This window comes from Ranitomeya imitator, chromosome 6, assembly GCF_032444005.1.
Source record: "Ranitomeya imitator isolate aRanImi1 chromosome 6, aRanImi1.pri, whole genome shotgun sequence".
Taxonomy (NCBI): domain Eukaryota; kingdom Metazoa; phylum Chordata; class Amphibia; order Anura; family Dendrobatidae; genus Ranitomeya; species Ranitomeya imitator.
The window spans coordinates 68,131,184-68,154,294 of record NC_091287.1 but is presented as its reverse complement, the minus strand read 5'-3'; the positions used below and the strand labels follow the sequence as shown (position 1 = coordinate 68,154,294).

The following is a 23,111-nucleotide window of genomic DNA, read 5'->3' as shown; positions in this document are numbered from 1 at the left end:
TATCCCTACAGGTGAGCACTTGTCTATTTTGGCTGTCAAAAGGGTTACTAAGATCAAGGACTTGTGATTTGGCACATTATTGTTGCCATATTGCTTCCACCTCATATACATAAAGTTTGGAAACTAATGAAAAGATAATACTCGAGTTTAAATACAAGCAAACATTTTTAATCATAAAAAGGATGCATATTATCATTAAAAATTCACAGTGTCCATTAAGCACATTGAAAAAATAGACTCTGCTGGGAAAACTGTTTGATAAACTTTTTCTTTTTGCTGGATGCACAACTTGTGGCAGATTTTGCTATGTTTTGGGTTGTCATTATGATATAAAAAGAGAAAACACAATAGATTGACAATAAATGGCTTCACCCAACCACTAACCATGAGTTGAGAAAAAGTGTTAGTGTTATCATTCATATTCTCTGAAAAAAGGCCAAGAAAGCAAAATTTCTGTTGGGGTATGTAAACTTTTGAGCACAACTATAAGGATTCGATCTTGTCATGCTCTTTCCTTCCAGGCACTGCACCAGGCAAAACCCTGTACAGCTGTTTTTCCTGCAGTGTTCCTAGATTTAAAATGATGGAGAATATGCTCTCAGTTAACAATGTCAATGTTCTTAAAGGCCCCCATACATATTAGATGAAAGTCAGCCGAGCTTGCTCATTTGCTATCAGAATGGGAGGAATAGAAATATGTAACAGCCACAGACTGCACATGAGTCAACAGTGTGATGCAGCAGCAAAAAAGACAAACATAGTTCTGGGATGTATTAAGAGAAGCATAAAGTCTAGATTGCGTGACATATTTACCTCCCTCTACTCCTCCTTGGTCAGATCTCATCTGGACTACTGTGTCCAGTTCTGGATTTCACATTTTTAAAAAGGCAATGAAAAACTGGAGAAGGTTTGGAGAAGAGCTACCAGGATGGTGAGGGGACTGTAAAGTATGTCCTACGAGGAACGGTTAAAGGATCTGGGAATATTTAGCTTGCAAAAAAGAAGGCTAAGAGGAGACTTAATAGCTATCTACAAATATCTGAAGGGATGTCAGTGTAGCGGGATCATGCTTATTCTCATTTGCACATGGAAACATGAGAAGCAATGGAATGAAACTTTAAGGGAGAAGATACAGATTACATATTAGAAAAAAACTTGTTGACAGTGAGGGTGATCAATGAGTGGAACAGGCTTCCACAAGAGGTGGCGAGATCTCCTTCAATGGAAGTCTTCAAACAGAGGCTGGGCAGACATCTGTCTGAGATGGTTTAGTGAAATGAAGGTCTCTTCCAACTCTAACATTCTATGATTTCATCTATTGCGCCTCTGTTCTGTGAACCACAGGCCACTGTTTTTTTAGTGACCTCCCTCCTCTGTTTGAAATTACTTCTTCATACACAGGAGCAGGCAGAGGGGCCGTGTAATCACAGACCTGGAGGAAAACACCCAGTGCACAGTCCGGCCCCTGTTCACCAAATTCTACTTAGCAGAACATTAAAATGGTGAATTAAAGCAGATTTTTTCACTAAAGGTATCAATGTTAATCACTTTACAGCTCCATTACAGCAAGGCCTTTACTTTACAATACAACACTATTGCTGACAGGTTCCCTTTAAATCTCATTTTCTGCATGTATTCCAAATAAGATTCTTACTTGTAATGTTTCTTCATGGAAAATGATTCCAGTCTTAATATGTCTTCTTTCTTTAAGCATCTGCTTTTTCGGAGAGGTATTTGGGACTACATACCATTGATAATGGAGCATACGGGGCATATGAGGTATGAATATTGGAGAAACTCAATATCAAAATGTAATTTGATTTATTCTCAGCATGTATTGCTATATGCATGTTTCCCAAGCAGTGACTCAGGAGTCACATCGGCAGCTTTATACCTGCAGCCAGTTGCCAGTCTGATTTCCTTCCATAAAAAGTTAGTTCCACATCTGTCTGTGGGTTGTTTCTGCTATTACAGCTCTCTGCCATGGGGGTGGAAGTTCAATAGACAAAAAGAAGAAAAAAAAATTTTTCTCTGACCACACCTTTTTAAGAAGTTCTAAAGACAGTTCATTTTGCCTCGTAGTTTATACATGGTTCAAACCAGGGGTGATCATAGAGCTCTGGCAAAAATTAAGACACCACTGCAAAATGTTCAGTTTGTCTGATTTTTCTCTTTATAGGTATATTTTTGAGTAAAATGTAAATTGTTCTTTTATTCTATAAACTTCTGACAACATGTCTCCGAATTTCCAAGCACTAAATTTTGTATTTTGTTTCTGAAAAGGAGCAATGGTCAAAAGTAAAAAAAATAACCAGTGCTTTCAGACCTCAAATAATGCAAAGAAAACAAGTTCATAATCATTTATTATTATTATTATTATTTATTGTTATAGCGCCATTTATTCCATGACGCTTTACATGTGAGGAGGGGTATACAAAATAAAAACAAGTACAATAATCTTAAACAATACAAGTCATAACTGGTACAGGAGGAATGAGGACCCTGCCCGCGAAGGCTCACAATCTACAAGGGATGGGTGAGAATACAGTAGGTGAGTGTAGAGATGGTCATGCAGCGGTTTGGTCGATCGGTGGTTACTGCAGGTTGTAGGCTTGTCTGAAGAGGTGAGTCTTCAGGTTCTTTTTGAAGGTTTCGATGGTAGGCGAGAGTCTGATGTGTTGTGGTTTAGAAACAACAATACTAATGTTTTATCTCAGGAAGAGTTCAGAAATCAATATTTTGTGGAATAACCATGATTTTTAATCACAGCTTTCATGTGTCTTGGCATGCTTTCCACCAGTCGTTCACACTGATTCTGGCACAAAAATGTAAGCAGTTCTTTGTTTGATGACTTGTGACTATCCATCATCCTCTCGATTACATTCCAGAGGTTTTCAGTGGGGTTCGGGTCTGGAGATTGGGCTGCCCATGACTGGGTTTTGATGTGGTGGTCTCTTAATTTTTGCCAGAGATGTATAATTGGTGCAACCTGTAGGGCTGACCAAGAAGTATGAGGGCCCATTTCCACCTCCAAAGCAGGTGGAATTGTGCTTTATGAGTGGGAATTGAGCTGCAAAGGCCCATGTATTGTTCTTGCACAGGGGCCCTCTGTCTGTGTCTGCCACTGGTGCAAAGGAACACTCCAAAGCTGTCTAGTGTTAAGAAAAAAATAAAACAAAGTTCTAGCACTCATCTTCTGTATAAAAAACTTTAATCCTTTATTGCATAATCTAAAACTCAGTTTAATAAGTAAAAAAGTTACAAAACTACCAAGTTTGGAAAAATGTAGCCATACTAGTCTATGTATTTCAAACCTTTGATGACTGCAGTTTTACCAAACTGGTAGTTTTGTAACTGTTTCCTAATTCTGAAAAAACACTCTAAGGCTGGTTTCACACTTGCGTTTTGAGCTGCAGCATTTTAAATGCAAACGCATGTAAACGGCTTTGGTGCAAAAACGCATTTTTTAGGCGCATGCGTTTTTGCATGTTTTAACGCAAACGCGGCGTTTTGACACGTTTACAAGCGTTTTTTCCTGCGTTTGCATTTTTGAAACGCATGATGAGAAGTGTGTGACAGCTGCCAATCATCAAAATCAACTAGAAAACCCACTATAAACAGAAATACCTAGGGTTAGGGTTATGGTTAGGATCGCTAGTAACCCTAGGGATCCTAACCCTAACCCTAAAACACAAACTCTAACCCTAACCCTAAGACACAAACTCTAACCCTAACCCAAACTCTAACCCTAACCCAAACTCTAACCCTAACCCTAACACAAACTCTAACAAACTCTAACACAAACTCTAACCCTAACCCTAAAACACAAACCCTAACCCTAAAACACAAACTCTAACCCTAACGCTAACCCAAACTCTAACCCTAACCCTAACACAAACTCTAACAAACTCTAACACAAACTCTAACCCTAACCCTAAACACAAACTCTAACCCTAACCCTAAAACACATACTCTAACCCTAACCCTAAAACACAAATTCTAACCCTAACCCTAAAACACAAACTCTAACCCTAACCCAAACTCTAACCCTAACACAAACTCTAACCCTAACACAAACTCTAACCCTAACCCTAACCCTAAAGCACAAACTCTAACCCTAACCCTAAAACACAAACTCTAACCCTAACCCTAACCCAAACTCTAACCCTAACCCAAACTCTAACACAAACTCTAACCCTAACCCTAACCCTAAAACACAAACTCTAACCCTAACCCTAAAACACAAACTCTAACCCTAACCCAAACTCTAACCCTAACCCTAACACAACGCATGGGTTAGAGTTTGGGTTAGGGTTAGGGTTAGGGTTTGTGTTAGGGTTTGGGTTAGAGTTTGAGTTAGGGTTTGTGTTAGGGTTAGGGTTTGTGTTAGAGGTTGTGGTAGAGTTTGTGTTAGAGTTTGTATTAGAGTTTGGGTTAGAGTTTGGGTTAGGGTTTGTGTTAGGGTTTGTGTTAGGGTTAGGGTTTGTGTTAGAGTTTGTATTAGAGTTTGGGTTAGGGTTTGTGTTAGGGTTAGGGTTAGGGCTTGTGTTAGAGTTTGTGTTAGAGTTTGTGTTAGGGTTTGTGTTAGGGTTTGTGTTAGGGTTTGTGTAGAAGTTTGGGTTAGGGTTAGGGTTTGTGTTAGGGTTTGGGTTAGAGTTTGGGTTAGGGTTTGTGTTTGGGTTAGGGTTAGGGTTTGTGTTAGAGTTTGTGTTAGAGTTTGTGTTAGGGTTTGTGTTAGGGTTTGTGTTAGAGTTTGTGTTAGAGTTTGGGTTAGAGTTTGGGTTAGGGTTAGGGTTTGTGTTAGGGTTTGGGTTAGAGTTTGGATTAGGGTTTGTGTTAGGGTTAGGGTTAGGGTTAGAGTTTGGGTTAGGGTTAGGGTGTTTTCTTGTGTTTTTCTATAAAAACGCATGCAAACGCATGTGCTTAAAAACGCACGCGTTTACATAGACATCAATACTTTTTTTTGCCGCGAAAAAACGCATGCAAAAATTACTACATGTTGCATTTCTGCAACACAACACATGCAGAGAAAAAATGCGTGCATTGCAAAAACGCATCAAAACGCATGCAAAAAAACGCATGCGTTTTTAATGTTTAATATAGGGGAAAAAACGCATGCTTTTTTTGCGTTTTTTACCGCAAAAACGCAAAAAAAAATGCAAATGTGAAACCAGCCTAACTGAAACATGTTTATGTGACCAGGCTCGTTAAAGGGTTGACATTGACTTTTAGGATAGGTGACACTAGAGTTCTAGTCCTCTTCCTCTCTGAAGAGACAATTTGCATACCTTCAATAAAAAGTGTCTGACTGTTGAGGAATATAAGTGAATACATTGAGTAGAATTGAATTCTTTTTGAATTTTACAAAAAATTTAATTTCTATTCACCAAAAGGCAGATTTTTGTTGTAATTTACTTCCGCGTAGATTCAGCAAAATGGCAGATACTGGTCACCATTTTTCTGAAGCGTTAGGCTGTGTGCACACGTTCAGGATTATTCACTTTTTTTGACATTTTTTGTGTGATAAAAACGCTATAAAAATGATTTAAAAATGGATACATTAAGCATCCCATCATTTTTAATGCATTCTGCAATTTTTGTACAATTTTTTATCGTGGAAAAAAACGCATCGCGATAAAAAACGCAGCATGTTCATTAATGCGTTTTTCCTGCTATTTTATGCATTGGGAAGCTCCGGGAAAAAAACGTGCAAAAAACGCCCAAATGCGTCAAAAACGTGCACGAAACGTGTGAAAAACGCAAAAAAGCATGTGGATTTCCTGCAGAAAAAGTCCATTTTTTTTTCAGGGAAATTCTACAGAAAATCCTGAACGTGTGCGCATAGCCTAAAAGAAAGTAAAAAAATTTTTAAAAAATCCTTAAACTTAGTTTACTGCTCATCTCTCTGGCTCCACCACTAATCACCATCATGCATCTGGTCCTCATCATATTTTCAGATCCTTTCTGTGAGTACTGAAATTCCCAGGCCTCTCACGCTGAGGCCCCGCATGGTTCAGGGCGTGCACGGTCACGAGTCTAGACATTGTGACCTTCCTCATGCTTGTGCAGAACCTTCCTAGACCTGATCAGGAATCCAGGCTCAGTGTGAAACTCCCATGGATTTCAGTGTAAGAAATGGGGGATCAGAAGATGAGAGTAGATGGAAAAAGGTGACGGTGAAAGGAAGGGGCCGGAGAGGTGAGCGGTGAAGTAAGTATAATGATTTTTCTTATTTTTTTTACATATTTAGTTTACTATGCTCTGGAGTGTGGAGAGACCCCAGAGAATAGTAAGGAACATTAAATTTGCAGAGAATAACTTCTCCCAGAAATGTACTACAGAAAATCAGAATTAAATGAAGTTTATCAAATCGAAACAAGCTGTAAAATACGGTGTATCATACCCAAGACTAATTGTACCTTAAAGGTAATTTCCAGCACTTTCACGTAATCAATAGTAATTACAGCATTAATTCCTGATCTCAAACACTGTTACAGCTAATATATTCGGTTATTATGGGAAGCTTCTGGCATTCTGCTGTGATAGCAGAAAAGCTATGATTTTTTTGTATGTAGCCACCGAGAGGATGTCTTATAGCAAACAGCATAGAACGCTATTCAATTTGCCAGAAATCCATACCCTTTGTTCCATTCACATAAGGCCTGTGTGACTTTTCATTGACGCTTATCAGTCATTTTTGTGTAAAGCCAATTTGCCATCCCTTTGCTGAAGATAGCCTCTTTAATCTATGTTTCCACAGTTGGCCAAAGTAACAGTTCGAGAGTCTTTATCGAATAAAGCAAAATTTTTGATTATCCATGCTACTGCAGATGGTGAGTAATGCTTTATTAATCCTTAATCTATTCCATAATGATAAGAAGCTATTAGACAGATGCTCCTCACTGAGCAATGAGAAAATGTGCTATAATTAATTTGTCCCCTTTACTGATACTAATCTTATTTTACAGAAAAAATCCACTTCCAGCACACTGCAGAACTCATAACGAATTTAGTCAAAGCCAAAGCTAATTATTCCTTACTGGTAAGTTCCTTGTTTCCCCGATTGTTATGTCTTTTACATACATGGTAGTGTCACAAACATGTGAAGAGCACAGTCACCCAAGGTGGCAGGTATACAGTGAAGTTTTGACTTTTTTACATATTTCCCTTGTGTTCTGCGAAAAAAAAAATTATAGCTACTTTTGTTCATGAACAACTACTTTCACACCAGCGTCGTTTGCTGTACATCGTAATGTGTCGTTTTGGAGAAAAAACGCATCCTGCAACTGTGCTTGCAGGATGCGTTTTTTCTCCATAGACTTGCATTAGCGACGCATTGTGATGGATGCGTCGTGTTTTGGCGGTCCGTCGGCATAAAAAAAGTTACTTGTAATGTTTTTTTGTGCGTCAAGTCCGCCATTTCCGACCGCGCATGCGTGGCCGGAACTCCGCCCCCTCCTCCCCGGACCGTACAATGTGGCAGTGGATATGTTGTAAAACTGCATCCGCTGCCCCCGTTGTTCATTATTTTTGCCCGATGTACCGACGCATGGCGACAGCCCCGTACCGACGCTAGTGTGAAAGTAGCCTAAGACTTGACTGACTAACCTGAAGTTGGACTACAGTGCATACTTACTCACATTCACAAAATCTGAGACCTTTGAAGAAAACCTGTCAGCACAATTCTGCAATGTAAGGTAAAGAAATGGCTGTAATAGCACTGTAATGCTGATTATATTGATATCTTTAACCCCTCTGTGACCTTAGACGTACTATCCCGTTGAGGTGCCCTGGGCTTATCTGACCCTGGACGGGATAGTACGTCCAGCGCGATCGGCGGCGCTCACAGCTCGCAGCTGACATCCGGCACTATGTGCCAGGAGCGGTCACGGACCGCCCCCGGCAAATTAACCCCTGGCACACCGCGATCAAAGATGATCGCGATGTGCCGGCGGTGCAGGGAAGCGCCGCGCAGGGAGGGGGCTCCCTGCGGGCTTCCCTGAGCCCTCCGCAGCAACGCGATGTGATCGCGTTGCTGCAGGGGTCTTACCTCCCTCCCTGCCTGCCCGAGCCCCGGATCCAAGATGGCCGCGGATCCGGGTCCTGCAGGGAGGGAGGTGGCTTCACAGAGCCTGCTCAGAGCAGGCACTGTGAAGCAGCCTGCACTCCTATTAGATCGGTGATCTGACAGAGTGCTGTGCAAACTGTCAGATCACTGATCTGTGATGTCCCCCCCTGGGACAAAGTAAAAAAGTAAAAAAAAAAATTTCTAAATGTGTAAAAAAAAAATAAAAAAAAATATTCCAAAATAATGAAAAAAAAAATATTATTCCCATAAATACATTTCTTCATCTAAATTAAAAAAAAATCCCAATAAAAGTACACATATTTAGTATCGCCGCGTCCGTAACAACCCGACCACTAGTTAACCCCTTCAGTAAACACCGTAAGAAAAAAAAAAAAAACGAGGCAAAAAACAACGCTTTATTATCATACTGCCGAACAAAAATAAATAACCATGGTACCGCTGAAAACGTCATCTTGTCCCACAAAAAACGAGCCACCATACAGCATCATCAGCAAAAAAATAAAAAAGTTATAGTCCTGAGAATAAAGCAATGCAAAAATAATTATTTTTTCTGTAAAATAGTTTTTATCGTATAAAAGCGCCAAAACATAAAAAAATGATATAAATGAGGTATCGCTGTAATCGTACTGACCCGAAGAATAAAACTGCTTTATCAATTTTACCAAACGCGGAACGGTATAAACGCCTCCCCCAATAGAAATTCATGAATAGCTGGTTTTTGGTCATTCTTCCTCACAAAAATCGGAATAAAAAGCGATCAAAAAATGTCACGTGCCCGAAAATGTTTTCAATAAAAACGTCAACTCTTCCCGCAAAAAACAAGACCTCACATGACTCTGTGGACCAAAATATGGAAAAAGTATAGCTCTCAAAATGTGGTATTGCAAAAAATATTTTTTGCAATAAAAAGCGTCTTTCAGTGTGTGACGGCTGCCAATCATAAAAATCCGCTAAAAAACTCACTATAAAAGTAAATCAAACCCCCCTTCATCACCCCCTTAGTTAGGGAAAAATAAAAAAAAATGTATTTATTTCCATTTTCCCATTAGGGCTAGGGTTAGGGCTAGGGTTAGGATTAGGGTTAGGGTTAGGGCTAGGGTTAGGGCTAGTGTTAGGGCTAAGGTTAGGGCTAGGGTTAGGGTTAGGGCTAGAGTTAGGGCTAGGATTAGGGCTAGGGCTTGGGTTAGGGCTAGGGTTAGGGTTAGGGCTAGGGTTAGGGCTAGGGTTAGGGCTAGGGTTAGGGTTAGGGCTAGAGTTAGGGCTAGGATTAGGGCTAGGGTTAGGGCTAGGGTTAGGGCTAGGGTTAGGGCTAGGGCTAGGGTTAGGGTTGGGGCTACAGTTAGGGTTGGGGCTAAAGTTAGGGTTAGGGTTTAGATTACATTTACAGTTGGGAATAGGGTTGGGATTAGGGTTAGGGGTGTGTCAGGGTTAGAGGTGTGGTTAGGGTTACCGTTGGAATTAGGGTTAGGGGTGTGTTTAGATTAGGGTTTCAGTTATAATTGGGGGGTTTCCACTGTTTCGGCACATCAGGGGCTCTCCAAACACGACATGGCGTCCGATCTCAATTCCAGCCAATTCTGCGTTGAAAAAGTAAAACAGTGCTCCTTCCCTTCCGAGCTCTCCCGTGTGCCCAAACATGAGTTTACCCCAACATATGGGGTATCAGCGTACTCAGGACAAATAGGACAACAACTTTTGTGGTCCAATTTCTCCTGTTACCCTTGGGAAAATACAAAACTGGGGGCTAAAAAATAATTTTTGTGGGAAAAAAAAAAGAGTTTTTATTTTCACGGCTCTGCGTTATAAACTGTAGTGAAACACTTGGGGGTTCAAAGTTCTCACAACACATCTAGATAAGTTCATTGAGGGGTCTAGTTTCCAATATGGGGTCACTTGTGGGGGGTTTCTACTGTTTAGGTACATTAGGGGCTCTGCAAACGCAATGTGACGCCTGCAGACCAATCCATCTAAGTCTGCATTCCAAATGATGCTCCTTCCCTTCCGAGCCCTCCCATGCGCCCAAACGGTGGTCCCCCCCACATATCGGGTATCAGCGTAATAAGGACAAATTGGACAACAACATTTAGGGTCCAATTTCTCCTGCTAACCTTGGAAAAATACAAAACTGGGGGCTAAAATATAATTTTTGTGGAAAAAAAATATTTTTTATTTGCACGGCTCTGCGTTATAAACTGTAGTGAAATACTTGGGGGTTCAAAGCTCTCACAACACATCAAGATGAGTTCCTTAGGGGGTCTACTTTCCAAAATGGTGTCACTTGTGGGGGGGTTCTACTGTTTAGGTACATTAGGGGCTCTGCAAATGCAATGTGACTCCTGCAGACCATTCCATCTAAGTCTGCATTCCAAATGGCGCTCCTTCCCTTCCGAGCCCTCCCATGCGCCCAAACAGTAGTTCCCCCCCACATATGGGGAATCAGCGTACTCAGGACAAATTGGACAACAACTTTTGGGGTCCAATTTCTCCTGTTACCCTAGGAAAAATACAAAACTGGGGGCTAAAAAATAATTTTTGTGGGAAAAAAAATTTGTTTTATTTTTATGGCTCTGCATTATAAACTTCTGTGAAGCCCTTGGTGGGTCAAAGTGCTCACCACACATCCAGATAAGTTCCTTAGGGAGTCTACTTTCCAAAATGGTGACACTTGTGGGGGGTTTCAATGTTTAGGCACATCAGTGGCTCTCAAAACGCAACATGGCGTCCCATCTCAATTCCTGTCAATTTTGCATTGAAAAGTCAAAAGGCGCTCCTTCCCTTCCGAGCTCTCCCATGCGCCCAAACAGTGGTTTACTGCCACAGATGGGGTATCAGCGTACTCAGGACAAATTGGACAACAACTTTTGAGGTCCAATTTCTTCTCTTACCCTTGGAAAAATAAAAAATTGGGGGCAAAAATATAATTTTTGTGAAAAAATATGATTTTTTATTTTTACGGTTCTGCATTATAAACTTCTGTGAAGCACTTGGTGGGTCAAAGTGCTCACCACACATCCAGATAAGTTCCTTAGGGGGTCTACTTTCCCAAATGATGTCACTTATGGGGGGTTTCAATGTTTAGGCACATCAGTGGCTCTCCAAACGCAACATGGCGTCCCATCTCAATTCCTGTCAATTTTGCATTGAAAAGTCAAACGGCGCTCCTTCCCTTCCGAGCTCTCCCATGCGCCCAAACAGTGGTTTACTGCCACATATGGGGTATCAGCGTACTCAGGACAAATTGGACAACAACTTTTGAGGTCCAATTTCTTCTCTTAACCTTGGAAAAATAAAAAATTGGGGGCAAAAATATAATTTTTGTGAAAAAATATGATTTTTTATTTTTACGGTTCTGCATTATAAACTTCTGTGAAGCACTTGGTGGGTCAAAGTGCTCACCACACATCCAGATAAGTTCCTTAGGGGGTCTACTTTCCAAAATGGTGACACTTGTGGGGGGTTTCAATGTTTAGGCACATCAGTGGCTCTCCAAATGCAACATGGCGTCCCATCTCAATTCCTGTCAATTTTGCATTGAAAAGTCAAACGGCGCTCCTTCCCTTCCGAGCTCTCCCATGCGCCCAAACAGTGGTTTACTGCCACATATGGGGTATCAGCGTACTCAGGACAAATTGGACAACAACTTTTGAGGTCCAATTTCTTCTCTTAACCTTGGAAAAATAAAAAATTGGGGGCAAAAATATAATTTTTGTGAAAAAATATGATTTTTTATTTTTACGGTTCTGCATTATAAACTTCTGTGAAGCACTTGGTGGGTCAAAGTGCTCACCACACATCCAGATAAGTTCCTTAGGGGGTCTACTTTCCCAAATGGTGTCACTTATGGGGGGTTTCAATGTTTAGGCACATCAGTGGCTCTCCAAACGCAACATGGAGTCCCATCTCAATTCCTGTCAATTTTGCATTGAAAAGTCAAACGGCGCTCCTTCCCTTCCGAGCTCTCCCATGCGCCCAAACAGTGGTTTACTGCCACATATGGGGTATCAGCGTACTCAGGACAAATTGGACAACAACTTTTGAGGTCCAATTTCTTCTCTTAACCTTGGAAAAATAAAAAATTGGGGGCAAAAATATAATTTTTGTGAAAAAATATGATTTTTTATTTTTACGGTTCTGCATTATAAACTTCTGTGAAGCACTTGGTGGGTCAAAGTGCTCACCACACATCCAGATAAGTTCCTTAGGGGGTCTACTTTCCCAAATGGTGTCACTTATGGGGGGTTTCAATGTTTAGGCACATCAGTGGCTCTCCAAACGCAACATGGAGTCCCATCTCAATTCCTGTCAATTTTGCATTGAAAAGTCAAACGGCGCTCCTTCCCTTCCGAGCTCTCCCATGCGCCCAAACAGTGGTTTACTGCCACATATGGGGTATCAGCGTACTCAGGACAAATTGGACAACAACTTTTGGGGTCCATTTTCTCCTGTTACCCTTGGTAAAATAAAACAAATTGGAGCTGAAGTAAATTTTTTGTGTAAAAAAGTTAAATGTTCATTTTTATTTAAACATTCCAAAAATTCCTATTAAACACCTGAAGGGTTAATAAACTTCTTGAATGTGGTTTTGAGCACCTTGAGGGGTGTAGTTTTTAGAATGGTGTCACACTTGGGTATTTTCTATCATATAGACCCCTCAAAATGACTTCAAATGAGATGTGGTCCCTAAAAAAATGGTGTTGTAAAAATGAGAAATTGCTGGTCAACTTTTAACCCTTGTAACTCCCTAACAAAAAAAAAATTTGGTTCCAAAATTATGCTGATGTAAAGGAGACATGTGGGAAATGTTACTTATTAAGTATTTTGTGTGACATATCTCTGTGATTTAATTGCATAAAAATTCAAAGTTTGAAAATTGCGAAATTTTCAAAATTTTCGCCAAATTTCCATTTTTTTCACAAATAAACGCAGGTACTATCAAAGAAATTTTACCACTATCATGAAGTACAATACGTCACGAGAAAACAGTGTCAGAATCACCAGGATCCGTTGAAGCGTTCCAGAGTTATAACCTAATAAATGGACAGTGGTCAGAATTGTAAAAATTGGCCTGGTCATTGACGTGCAAACCACCCTTGGGGGTAAAGGGGTTAATAAAGAAATGTATGGTTCTTCAGAGGGGCCAGAGAATCAGAGGCAGAGGAGGAGGAGACACAGTGCACAGTCCGGCCCCTGTGCACCAAAATCTAATTAATAGAAAACTTCAAATGGTGATTAATGAAGAACAGTAAAGTCGATTTCTTCACCAAAGGTATCAATTTAATCTGTCTTACAGCACCATTGCAATCATTTCTTTACTTTACAACATTGCGCTGATAGGTTCTCTTTAAACCTCTAACCAGGACCACCTGATAACTCCCACACAAGCTCAGGAATGCCCACCTTGGGGTATAGTTCCTTTAAGTCATGCCCCATTTGTGATAAAGTTTGTATGGCAAAATCAGGACAGTATGAAAGTAATGATTTGTCTCTTGGATTGATAATGAGCACAAAAGAGACATTAGAGAGTGCAATCATTTTGTCTGATTTGGCTCAGTATAGGGCATGTCTGCTTTTAAAATCCCATTTTCATACACCCTATTAGGTAATTCCAAGTTAATAGATAGTGGGTCTTAAGTCAGGTTTCCATCTCTTGGCCAAAGTGAAGATCGCTTACAAAAATAGTTGTCTTGCCCTAATGGACATGTCCTAGCTTATACAGTTAACCAATGAGTTGATAGAGAACAGTGTAATACTCCTGTTCCCCAGTAGAGGCACTAAAGGGAAATGAAACTCTTATAATTATACTAGATGGTGGCCCGATTCTAACGCATCAGGTATTCTAGAATATGCATGTCCACGTAGTATATTGCCCAGCGACATTGTTTATTGCCCAGCGACATAGTATATTGCCCAGCGACATAGTATATTGCCCAGCCCACGTAATATATTACCCAGCCACGTAGTATATTGCCCAGCGACGTAGTATATTGCCCAGCCCACGTAATATATTACCCAGCCACGTAGTATATTGCCCAGCGACGTAGTATATTGCCCAGCCCATGTAATATATTGCCCAGCCATGTAGTATATTGCCCAGTGATGTAGTATGTTGCCCAGCGACGTAGTATATTGCCCAGTGACGTAGTATATAGCCCAGCCACATAGTATATAGCCCAGCCACGTAGTATTTTGCCCAGCCACGTATATTGTCCAGCCACATAGTATATTGCCCAGCCACGTATATTGTCCAGCCACGTAGTATATTGCCCAGCCCAGCCACGTAGTATATTGCACAGCAACGTAGTATTCAGCACAGAGCCACGTAGTATATTGCCCAGTGACGTAGTATATTGCCCAGTCATGTAGTATATTGCCCAGCGACGTAGTATATTACCCAGTGACGTAGTATATTGCCCAGCCACGTAGTATATTGCCCAGCCATGTAGTATATTGCCTAGTTACGTAGTATACAGCACAGAGCCACGTAGTATATTGCCCAGCCACGTAGTATATTGCCCAGCCACATAGTATATTGCCCAGCCACGTATATTGTCCAGCCACGTAGTATATTGCACAGTGACGTAGTATACAGCACAGAGCCATGTAGTATATTGCACAGTGACGTAGTATACAGCACAGAGCCACGTAGTATATTGCCCAGTGACATAGTATATTGCCCAGTGACGTAGTATACAGCACAGAGCCACGTAGTATATTACCCAGCCACATATGTCATAGGTTTAAAAATAAAAAATAAACATATTCACCTAACGATCCGAGGGCCCCTTGTAGTTCTAACATACTCACCATTCTGGTCGCTGCTCCTCAGCGTGCTGTCTCTCCGCCTCCTGGGATCCAACGGCACTGTGTCGATGGGCACGCGGCTGCTGCCATCTTCCGTTCCCAGGATGCATTGCGAAATTACCTAGATGACTTAGCGGTCTCGCGAGGCCGCTAGGTCTTCTGGGTAATTTCGCAATGCATCGCTGGGAAAGGAAGATGGTGGCAGGCACGAGCAGAAAACGGTGGGTGAGTATAGCAGGTTTTTTGTTTTTTACTATTTTTAACAAAACTTTTTTTTACTATTGATGCCGCATAGGCAGCATCAATAGTAAAAGGTTGGGGACACACAGGGTTAATAGCGGCGGTAACGGAGTGGGTTACCTGCGGAATAATGCGGTCCGTTACCACAGGCATTAACCCTGTGTTAGCGGTGACCAGAGGGGAGTATGGAGTGGGCGCCGGGGACAGTGACTGCAGGAAGCATGGAGCGGAGCGCCGGGGACACTGCGGGGAGTATGGAGCGGCGCGCCAGGGACGCTGACTGACTGGGAGTAAGGAGCGGCCATTTTCTTCCGGACTGTGCCCTTCGCTGATTGGTCGCGGCAGCCATGACAGGCAGCTGGAGAGACCAATCAGCGAATGAATAACCGTGACAGAAGGACAGACAGACGGAAGTGACCCTTAGACAATTATATAGTAGATTACACTTGGGAGTCACTTTGTGAGCAATTTTTTTGCCAAGGAATGTTCCTAATAAGTAGGAAGCAGAGCTTTCTTCTGCCAGATTCCTTAAATAGAGGAAGGATTTGGTATAGTTAGATTGTTATACCTCAATGGCAATTACCAGCTGTAGGAAATTAGAACTATTCCTGGCATCAGGGTGATGTATTACTTCTATTGCTTTGCGGTTCTAGGTTTTAAGCCAACTGCATAATCTTTGTATTTTACGATTGTCCACATTAGCGATCTTCATAGCACTCGGAATGAGAAAGGGAGTTTGATAATGTGGGAGAGTGAAGAATAGGAAAATAATAGTCCAATGCAAAGCTTTTTTATGGTCCTTTAACATAACCGCACATTTGCATAATCTTTGAGACATCAACTGCTCACATTTTTTTTACTCCTTTGGCCTTGAAAAACAGACATGACCTCGGTTATTGACAAAATCATTAATATCATTTATATCAAATGAGACGCTGGCTGACATTTCCATTTTACAGCATTAACCTTTATTATGCAACATTTTTAATTAGATAATGATTCCCTTATATTCATAATCTAATTATAAATAAGAAACTATCATTATAAATGTGGTTAATCGCAGCATATTAGCAGCACAGCACTTGTAAAGAAATGCCAGAACACTGCTCTGTCCCTGATAGTTTTCCAATATATCGAAGTTCTTAAAGCTTCACTTGTTCTCACCCAAACCAGTAAAACACAGTGCTGGATAATTTAATTGTTTCACATATAAGCAAAGAACTAAAGAATGCAGCACTCACCCCGATTCTTCAGATGTGTAAATATCCTTTAATAGGCATGGCACAATGTTCCAAACTTGGTACAATACAGGCTATGGCATGAGAGGGAAGCGGTGTGGGAGGGAGCAGTGACGAGACAGACTACGGCCGTTTCGCGCGGAGGCGCTTCTACAGGTCCATGTCTACGTGTCACATGGACCCGTAGAAGCGCCTCCGCGCGAAACGGCCGTCGTCTGTCTCGTCACTGCACCCTCCCGCACCACTTCCCTCTCATGCCATAGCCTGTATCGTACCAAGTTTGGAATGTTGTGCCATGCCTATTAAAGGATATTTACACATCTGAAGAATCGGGGTGAGTGCTGCATTCTTTAGTTCTTTGCTTATATGTGGATTACCTGCTCTTTACGCAAGCACCTCCCTACCTTCAGTGGAAGCTTAATCCGTCCAGCCCTCGGGGTTTCTCCCGCAGCTGCTTTAATTCACAAGAGCTCTTTCAGTGCCGGTCAGCTGAGCTCTCTCCTTTGTTTGAATTTCATTGTTTCATTGGATGTCTCTATAGGGGTCACTATTTCTGTTTTTCTCGGACCTCCATATTAGCTGCATAATCATAGTTACAGGACACATTGCTTGGAGTTTATGTGCATACTATTTATACAAGAAACTCTAAATCAACAGTCTGCATAAGCTGCCAAACTCCTAATGGCAGCGTAAAACACAGAATTTTATCATGTAACCAAGTAGGCTTCATTTATCAAAATTAACAGTAAATTTAAGATTGTTGTATTTAGTAACCAGAGCTCAGCTTCAGTTACCTAATGCACCTCTCCAGCGTTTTGTTTTCTTATTTCATCACTGGAGTGGTATCGATAATGTAAGTTCCTTGAGCCTAGTACTTTCCAGCCAATGTCATTAGCTGTTCTTGGCGCTGCTCCGATCCCGATCTATCATCTTGTGACCACAGCTTCTGACTGACCGGAAGTCAGAGGTAAGGGTCAGAAGCTCTCAGTGTAAGTTTATGAGACCGTCATTCTGGCTCTCAGACTTACACTGATCACCGAGCAAACACTGGAGCGCTCCGGCAGGTCACAACGAGCAGGAGACTGAGCCGGAGCGGTGCGGAGAACAGAACAAGATGGTGGCTGGTAAGGATATTAGTAGAGTCAGGGAACTTACATTAATGCTATCACTCCGTTAGAAAATAAAATAAATGTCTGTGTGGTCCTTTAAAGGGCAGTGCAAAATGTGATTGGTTGATATAGGCAACAAGTCAAGTGACAAATGTGGGCCTATAGTAAATAAGTGTGACCAGCTTAAGTCATTTTTAAGAAGAGACACTATAGAAATTAGATTTAAATGACCTATTAGTTGGTATTAAAATCGTCTGAGTTCTTCTGTTCTCAGCCGGACCTTGGGACAGAACTGTACTCCTATCAGTATCAGTAGTGATGCAGAAGAGCAGTTATAATTTCTGCCTGGGTTTGCTTGCGTCTTTCATGTGTGTCTTTAACCCCCCTCCTGCAAGGAGAAATTATACTTCTTGGATATCAGTCGGACGCCTCTCACACAGCCAAATCTCCACTTTGCAATGACGAGGGGCAGTACTCCGAAACACAGTGTCTGCAAATTGAGAGTCTGGTTTGGCTATTATCCTAAGTCATGTGACAAGGCTCGTTAAAGGGTCAACATTGACTTGTAGGATTGCTATCTTCCAATAGGTGGTACTAGAGTTCTAGTCCTCTTCCTCTCTGAAGAGACAATTTGCCTATTTCCCAGAGGAGCATTGCGGCTTTAAGTCTCCTCATCTCGGCATGCTTAGCATGTCAATCTCCAGAAGGAGAAACGATACTTGTTGGATATTGGTCAGATGCCTCTCACACAGCCAAACCAGATTTCCACTTTGCACTGATAAGGGGCAGTACCCCGAAACACAGTGTCTGTAAATTGAGATTCTGGTTTGGCTATTATCCTAAGTTGTGTGACAAGGCTCGTTAAAGGGTCGACATTGACTTGTAGGATTGCTACTTTCCAATAGGTGGCACTAGAGTTCTAGTTCTCATCCTCTCTGAAGAGACAATTTGCATAATTAGCATATTTCCAAGAGGAGCATTGGGGCTTTAAGTCTCCTCATCTCGTATGTGCTTAGCATGTCAATCTCCACAAGGAGAAACGATACTTCTTGGATATTTAATCCCTTCACGACATTAGACATAAGTTCACATCATGGTCAGGAAGGTATTCCAGCAAAACGACGTAAATTTACGTCATGACAATCGTGTGGGCACAGGAAAGTGAACAACCAAGCCTGGGCTGTCAAGACGACATTTGGGTCACTCAGCTACAGAAAAACCTGTTAGATCATGTTCACATCACATCACATCTATGAAGCTTCTGTCAGTGCAGCACTGACAAGTATAATGCATTGCTAATAAAATTTAAGTCCCATAGAGGTACTTAGTGAAAAAAAAAGTTTAAAAAAAGGAAAAATGTATTTTTAAATATTGCAAAATAAGAAAAAATGAACAAAATATTAAACCAATAAATAGGTATACTGTATTTATGTAAAACAAAAGGAATACAAATATTTAACATGACGGCATCCAGAACGACCCGAGCTATAAAACTGTCTCACTATTTAACCCTTTTAGTGAACACTGTAAAAAAATAAAAATAAAAAGTGTGGCGAAAAACAATGCTTTTTCATCCTACTGCTGAACAAAAAGTGGAATAAAACGCGATCAAAAAGTCGAATGTAAATAAAAATGGTATAGCTGAAAAAGTTATCTTGTCCTGCAAAAAACAAGCAAGCCACCAAATAGCTCCATCAGTGGACAAATAAAACATTTGGCACTCATTTCATTCTGAGTTTTCCTCTGTGCCTGAAAACTATTTCCCGATTATGAGCAGGGTATTTTCACACTGCGAGGTCCATTTTTTCCTATTAGTCCTAGTAGTAAATATTAAAAATTTGGGTCTAAAATAACATTTTACTGGTAAAAATGTAATTAATTATTCATTTTTCTCCTGGAATTGGTATAAAATTCTTTGAGGCACATGTGGTGTCAATATACTCACTGCACCAAATAAATTCATAGAGCGTTGTAGTTTGTAAAATGAAGTCACTTAAGGGGGTTACTGCTGTTCTGGCACCTCAGGGGCTCTGTCAATTCGACATGAACCCTCAAACCATTCCAGCAAAATGTGAATGCCAGCACATACAGGGTATTGGCTTACTCAGGACAAATTGCGTAATAAATTGTACTGTTCATTTTCTCTTGTTTTTCCCTTTTGAAAATTAAAAACTTGGGGCCAAAGCAACATTTTAGTGGATGAAGTGAGAATTTTCCATTTACTCAGCCTAATGTTATACAATTCTGTAGATCACCTGAAGGCTAAAAATGCTCGCTATACTCTTAGAAGAATTACAGTTTGGAAAATGGGGTTATTTGCGGAGGGTTTCCACTGTATAGGCACATCAGGGGCTTTGAAAACGCAACAGTGTATCCGCTATCTATTCCAGTCAATTTTGAGCTACAAAAATTAAATGATGCGCCTTCCCTTCAGAACCCTGCCATGCGCATAAACAGTAGTTTTCCACCACATATGGTATATTGGTATGCCCAGGAGAAATTGCACATCGAATCTTATGGTCCATTGTATCCTTGTGAAAATGAAAAATTTGTGGCAAAACCAACATTTATGCAGGAATAATATATTTTTGCATTTTCACTGATCAACGCAATAAAATTCTGTGAAGCACCAGTGGGTTCCATGCATGTACGGTGACTGTGACACCACCGCGACACATGCAGCTGCGGCGCCGATCATCTGATCAGCCGGCACGCTCCATGTATCCGGGTTCCCTCTGCAGCTTATTCGGTAAGCGCTATATCTTGCCGTATAAGCGGGGACCTGAACAAATTCGCTCAACTGTAATTATTACCTCATTAAGTGACAGTGGTCAGAATTGTAAAATTTGGTCTGGTCAAGAAGATGAAAACAGGCTGAGGGGTGTAGAGGTTCAGCAAAAAATTACTGTTCAAACAAAGGTACAGGCACCTTGTGCACAGTTAATGTAGCCAAACAGTTTAATGCACTTTCTCACTGCGTTTACACAGACCGATGGGTGGCGTACTATGACTGCCAATCGGTAAACTTTTCGGTGGTTGTTTGAACGCCTGTTTACACAGTAAACGTTGCGCACTGAGCAATCCATATGAACTACACTTGTTCAAGACTATCACACTGTGTAAATGCCCCTTTACTTGCTTTTCACCTATCTCCACCACCCACCCCCTCTTCCTTTATTGACAGCTCTGGCTTTATAGGAGCCAGAGAAGGGTAGAATGGAAGGTGAAATAAACTCTTTGGCCATGGCAAGGATGAAGGGAGTGTATGTGCTTGGTTTAACCCATTATCTACCAATGTCCTTTTTTTGGGACGCCTAATCTTTAGCTTGTAGCAACTAAGATTTTATAATTTTTATAATTAGGTCCAATTTTTTGTGTTGTGTTTGTAAAATGAATGTTTTCAAAATAGGAAATCATGTCATTGTCATTTTTAATTGAATATTGGGACGCCCTTTTCTGAAAAATCCGGACTTGTAAAAATTTTAATTTGGCAAGTAAAGGGTTAAGCAGTTATTTTGTGCTGTCAGATGCTTGTTTGGCCTAAATCATTTTCTGAATCCCCCATACACACACACTTGTCCAAGCTTGCAAGTGTTCTCCATAGGCAAAGTTGAGTAGGCGGCTGACAGGGTCTTCCCCGATGATTAAAAGAATGAAGCAGTTGATATTAGGCTGGTAGTTTCTTATCTCCCCCTCTTTGTGAGGTCTCCATACATATTAGATGATCAATCGGTCCTATAGTAATTGCTGGGAATAGCTGTTATAGTTCTTCTGATGTGTATGGCTGTCTTAAAACTATCCAACAGAGATGTTATATTGTCTGGAAATTCACTTACATCTCCTTGATCGCATACAGTAAATGTACATTTATTTCCACATTGAATTATCCTTTAGTGACAAGCATGCCAAGAGCAGATTCCATCTTAAGGAGGCAAGGAACACATCTAATAAAGGTTATGTATGTATAACTGTAGTAGAATTCTGTTTTAATGTATTTTTGGGAATTTCCCCTTTTAGATATATCCAGATGAAAATCATTATATGAAGAGCCAAGCAATGGAGCAACACTTGCACAAGTCCATTGTGAATTTCTTTGAAGAATGCTTCAGAATTCAAGATAAGCCCCCTGTAGTAGCCATAGAAGAAGAGGAAGAGGATTAAGCTTTGTTCGTGCCAAGTACAAACCAGTTCTTACATAACAATATGCAACTGAATTGTTTTCCTTGGAAACTACAAAATGTTATGTTTAGCATGTGTTTAACGGAACAGTGCCCTCAATGGCTTATCCGACCGTACCACTTCCCAGGAAGAAGAACGTAAAGCATGGTGGGACTCAGCAAACACTGCTGACTAATCACACAGCTTTTTGTTACCAATAAAGGTTTCTAGTACTTCAAAGCAAAGAAAAGAGGAGGGAGGCAAAAAAAAAAGAAGGAAAAAGGAACAATGGAAGAAATAAGACTTTTTGAGGAACTCCAAGAAGACTATTGCAACGTGTTAATTCATGAAAACAACAGTAGCATTTAATCTGTTCTTATTCCCTCTCTAATTTAACATTGCATTTGAGAAACTAACACTGTTAGTACGGAAAAAAAAAGATTATAGCACAATTATTTTATTGATACTAATTTACAGTTTGCTTGCTCAGTATCACACCATAAAAAAAAGAAAAAATAAATATGAAAAAAAATAAAACTTTCAGGGCAGCAGAAGAAAATACAATGTACTAACCTTACTATTGTGTATACCATAGTTATTTTATGCTTTGCTCTTGTTTTCACTGCTTTAATCTTTTTTTGTACTCATCTCGCCTCTTTTTTTTTGCTGTCTGTTTTAGTGTATGAAAGATGCATAGGAGTGTTTACTGTCACATAGATGATATTTTTTGTAGGCCACATTTTTGGAGCCCTGATCTAAATTTATCGGTCTAACTAACAGCTTAAAGTTCAGGAGTCAGGGGGCAACGTTTTCTTTTTTAGGCTGTGCATATTTGGGAGTCTTTTCAAATGGACATATACCATTAATTCATAGTTCATGTTAGACACTAGATACATTATTGTGATATCACTCTACCAAAAAATAAGGACTTTTTGGCACAATATGGAACACGTCTAGTAAAGATCAGACAAGCTCTATATGTCTTGCCACCGGCGGGTATTTCTCAAACTCAATAAAAGTAATAAAGTGGTAAAATCTTTGTTATTCTTCTTGCACTGATGTAAACTACAGTTACCCAAAAATTAGACATTTGGTTGGTTCTCAAGTTGTTCCTTCATTTTGAATCTAAATGTACAGATAATAACCAGGACTAGAATTTATCAGTCACATCTGTTTATTAGTTTGATGATTTAAATGCAATCAGTGGTGTGGTAGTGCTTGTAAATCTGGATATGTTTAGTTTTACGCTTATGAATTTGTCAGGTCCGCTAAGGTGAAAGAAGAGTTAAACAAAATGAGTCAGAGCTCATGATGTGACATGATTGTCACATGGACATGACATCACAAGGACAACTTTTGCCCATTGTTGCAATAGTTCTACACAAAAGAGGAATTTGTATACCACTTATCAGAGGCACAATTCCATTCTCCTATACTATACGTAATCAAAAAGTGGCTTTATTTAACTATTTCCAA

The 23,111-nt window shown here is 40.5% G+C and overlaps 1 protein-coding gene across 3 annotated transcripts in view; it reads left to right on the top strand.

The window, feature by feature from the left end:
* DPP6 (dipeptidyl peptidase like 6) overlaps window positions 1–22,670 on the top strand; it is a 1,887,605-nt gene extending 1,864,935 nt beyond the window's left edge. For all 3 annotated transcript variants that reach the window (XM_069729746.1, XM_069729744.1, XM_069729745.1), the window contains exons 23-26: window positions 1,712–1,779; window positions 6,761–6,833; window positions 6,969–7,042; window positions 21,495–22,670. In XM_069729746.1, the coding sequence (XP_069585847.1) occupies window positions 1,712–1,779; window positions 6,761–6,833; window positions 6,969–7,042; window positions 21,495–21,638 (359 nt within the window). In that variant the 3' untranslated portion in view covers window positions 21,639–22,670. The remainder of the gene's footprint in view (window positions 1–1,711; window positions 1,780–6,760; window positions 6,834–6,968; window positions 7,043–21,494) is intronic.
* Window positions 22,671–23,111: the final 441 nt, after the last annotated feature.